This window comes from Vicia villosa, linkage group LG1 (assembly GCF_029867415.1).
Source record: "Vicia villosa cultivar HV-30 ecotype Madison, WI linkage group LG1, Vvil1.0, whole genome shotgun sequence".
In the NCBI taxonomy this organism is placed as follows: Eukaryota; Viridiplantae; Streptophyta; class Magnoliopsida; order Fabales; family Fabaceae; genus Vicia; species Vicia villosa.
In genome coordinates this window covers 204853496-204857261 of record NC_081180.1, presented here as the reverse complement: position 1 = coordinate 204857261, position 3766 = coordinate 204853496, and the positions used below count along the sequence as shown (strand labels likewise).

The 3766-nt window shown below is 28.0% G+C and overlaps 1 protein-coding gene across 1 annotated transcript; it reads right to left on the bottom strand.

The window, feature by feature from the left end:
- Window positions 1-838: 838 nt before the first annotated feature.
- Window positions 839-2342, bottom strand: LOC131621921 (GDSL esterase/lipase At1g29670-like). The gene is made up of 5 exons (XM_058892989.1): window positions 2089-2342; window positions 1829-1953; window positions 1499-1744; window positions 1150-1405; window positions 839-1062 (listed from the first exon to the last, which is right to left on the bottom strand). Exons 1-5 carry the CDS (start codon window positions 2333-2335, stop codon window positions 839-841), a joined length of 1098 nt encoding a protein of 365 aa, XP_058748972.1. The 5' UTR covers window positions 2336-2342.
- Between the last annotated feature and the right edge of the window lie 1424 nt (window positions 2343-3766).

Genomic DNA, 3766 nt, shown 5'->3' with positions numbered 1-3766 from the left:
CCATAAGTGGGAAGAGTAGAACTTTAATCCAGCTTTATGTTTTGCTAGTGCGTAGCTTTCTGTTGTGTGGTCAGTTGATTATGTTGTTTGTTTTGAGGTTTGAAGTTGAACACCACTTGGGCTCCTTTAATATACTTTGCTTATCTAAAAACAATCTTGTATTAGATATTAAGCTTAAGTTGTTTTTTTTCTTATAAGTTGGTCAGTTTTTTTGTTTTTTTTATAAAATTCTTAAATGTTGAATTTCATTTGACTTTAGTTCCTAAAACATAAATCTGTTGGAAAATCTTTCCTATGAATTTTCTGTCGGATTTTAATTTCCAGGACTAAAACCAAAAAAATTTTAACATCTAGGAATCATTTGCAAAAAAAAAAAAATACCCACGGACGAAAATAAAAAATACCTCAATTTACACGGACTAAATGACTATTTAAATCTAGATAGTATTAATATATTAACGATAAAAAAACTACTTTCATTAAAAAAAATTATACAAAATGTAGATTTTTTTTTGCTATTCAATTTATTGAATTATTAGAATTTAAACAAGGGACAAATTGCAAAATGAATTTTCTATTTCACACTCCAAAAAAAAATCTTGTCAATTTATCCATTTTCAATTAAGTATCTTTTGCAATAAATAGGATTCCCTATTATTAAATATTATGCAAAAATATAAGTATTACATAAATTTATTTGAGAAAAATTACACTTAGACTTGTTGCTCACAAGAAAAAAATAAAAGAGAAAATTGAGACGTTTGTTAGACACCTTCTAATGAAGAACACATTTTAGACAATAATTGTGGCATAACTTTGTAGCACCACTAAATACTCTTTAAATTTGTGCTAAGTGATTGATATCAAAAGGGTAAGCATCAGAAGCAAATTGAGCATTGTAAGCTCTTTTACCAATAACTGTGTTTCCTGCTTCTGTTGGATGAAATGCATCCCAAAACAAGTACTCATTTCTATCCTTACATGGACTTTGTCGGGGCAAACATGTAATTTGCCCATTGTTTCTTCCTACACCGCAACATCCAACATTTGTTACACTGAAACCTGAAAATTGGAATGATAAATCAAGAATTAAATGACATTAACTAAATGATAAATTAAGAATTAATTTCTTAGGGAGAAAATTATTACCATAGGATGATGGATTGCTTATGATGTCTCCAAAGATACCATAAACATTTACATAGATGAATCTTGCATCAGGAAATTGGTTATTGAATTGATCAACAAGTGATTTTAATCCATTGTTGAACAATTGATTTGCCGAATTGATTCTAGCTACACATGTTCTACCATCTGAACTATTTTGAGCCAATTCACTTGGACTGCAACCTATTGGACCAACTCCAAATAATGCAACTTTCCTTGCACCATAGTCATATAGAATCTGAATCACAAACACAAAAATTGAGCTTTAAATTCGTGACTTTGTAACAAATTATTACTAGACACTGAAAAAGAAAAAAAGGGAGTAATTAACCCTGAGTTGTTGAGCATATGCTTGAAGAAGAACATTAGCATACTCTTGTGGTGTGAATTGTCTACTGCTAGAATAGATTTGAGGCATGAAATAGTTGTTAAGGTAATCATTACTTCCCAATCCAATTGTATAAATGCATTTGCTTAGATAATTTGAAGTAGTATTCTCATCTCCAAAAATATTTCCTAACTGAGACACTGTCTTTTGGTAATTTAGCACTTGAACTCTAAAACTAATTCTTTGTCCCTACAAATTAGAAACAACAACGACCATTTAGAACAATGAAGAAAAAATGACAGTATATAATTCACATTAGAATGAAATAGGTACCAATTGTTTTCCAGTTTCCTCTCTAATTCCAGCAGCTGCCGAAGCATAATTAACTCCTCTGAGTATTTCTCGATCTCTAGCTGATGCATACGAAGATATATAACCGTTGAATCCCAATTGCTCAGCTGTTAAATTATATATTTCAAGGAAATGTTAGACTAGATAATTAATTACTCGCAATGCATGTATACCTAGCTATATACTAATTAAAGAATTTGTATGTCATCAAAATGTATTAAAATTAAAATGTAGAATCTCACCAATTACATCAACGGAAGTTTTTCCATTGGAAAACCTTCCGCTTGATCCGTCAGGAAAGTCAATTCCATAAGGAGCGTAATTAGCTTTCGCTATAGTAGTGAGGTGGTTGTTGTTACCATTATCAGTCAAAGAGTCTCCAAATATAAAATAGCAAGGTACTTGTTGTGCATTTCCAAATCCAAAACTCCAAAGTAACACCACTAATACTATTCCTATGTTCATGATAGACAAGTTCCTGTGTGCCATTGAAGAAAGAAAATGGGGCAAGTAATTGTTATGGCAAATGGAGTGTGAGAGTGAGAATGAGAAAGATGGAATTGGATGATGAAGTTGTGAAATGAGGAACGGTGTATATAATAGTCATCGAAGAGAAAGAGATATGGGCCAAGGCTTTAACGATATGAGATAGTTAGTATAAAAAAGTTAAGGCTTTTATTTTATTTTTTATTTGTAAATTAAACGATTTATTCTTTCGATTTTTATAATAATCGAGGAGTTAGATAATCAGATTTTATTACAAAAATATTATATAATAAAATTTTATGATAAAATTAACTTATATGTAACCGCTCCAAACTAACATGCATCATTAATAATGGTGAGGAAATATTGTTGAGAAAATGGGTGATGCACTGACAGTGTAAAATAGTTTTACACTGTCAATCAATCACAACCATGTATCCAATTAAAGCCCTCTTTTATTTTAAATTTTTTTTAATGACATGGCAGATTTGTAGTTTTCTATTGGATGACAGTGTAAAACTATTTTACACTGTCAGTGCATATCCATTAAACTCAATATTGTTTACTATCATATGGTTTCTTAACAGAACAATATCCATGTGAACTTAGTGCAGAGTCATAAATAATGGGGTTTGAAAGAGATTTGACTGTGTCACAATTTACTATAGATCAAAAGCTTAAAAAAATACTTTGAGAATCAAGAGGCACTCTTTTAAATTTATCAAAGGAAATATAAAATAATTGTGAGATTAAAAAACAAGACTAACGGAAAAGGAATGTTATTACTCAAAGATTTAAAAATATTATTAGATAACAAAAATGATTATGACATTGAATTAGGGATAATGACAGATATGATTATGACATTGAATTAGGGATAATGACAGAAATGATTATGACATTGAATTAGGGATATGTAAGTTATATTACAAACTGATTTTTTTCTTTGTATTTTGGAAAATAAATTTTAAAAAATTGTTTTTGAAAATACTACAAATTTTTTTATATTAATTTTTTCTAAATTAAAACACTAATTTTAACATCATGTAATATAAACATACATAATTAAAGATCAAAACATAAACAAAATCACAATTTTTTCGTTGTATTTCATAAATGATTTTTATAAAAATATATTTGAAATAGGTTAAAAATTAGGTGTTTTTTTGAAATTTCGATAAAATGATGAAATTTTGATAAAAATGTTGTTAATTTTGATAAATTAAAAAATAAGCCATGGTAAAAAATTTAAAATATTTGAAATAACTTCTTATAAATATTATTTATACCGATTTGTCATTGCAAACTGTTTTTTTCAAAAAAATTATTTTAATAATTTTTAATGAAAAATATACATTATTAAAAAATCATTTTAAAAACAAACTATCATTGATTAGGTAAAACCATTCTCTTTAAGATTAGAAATAGACATGA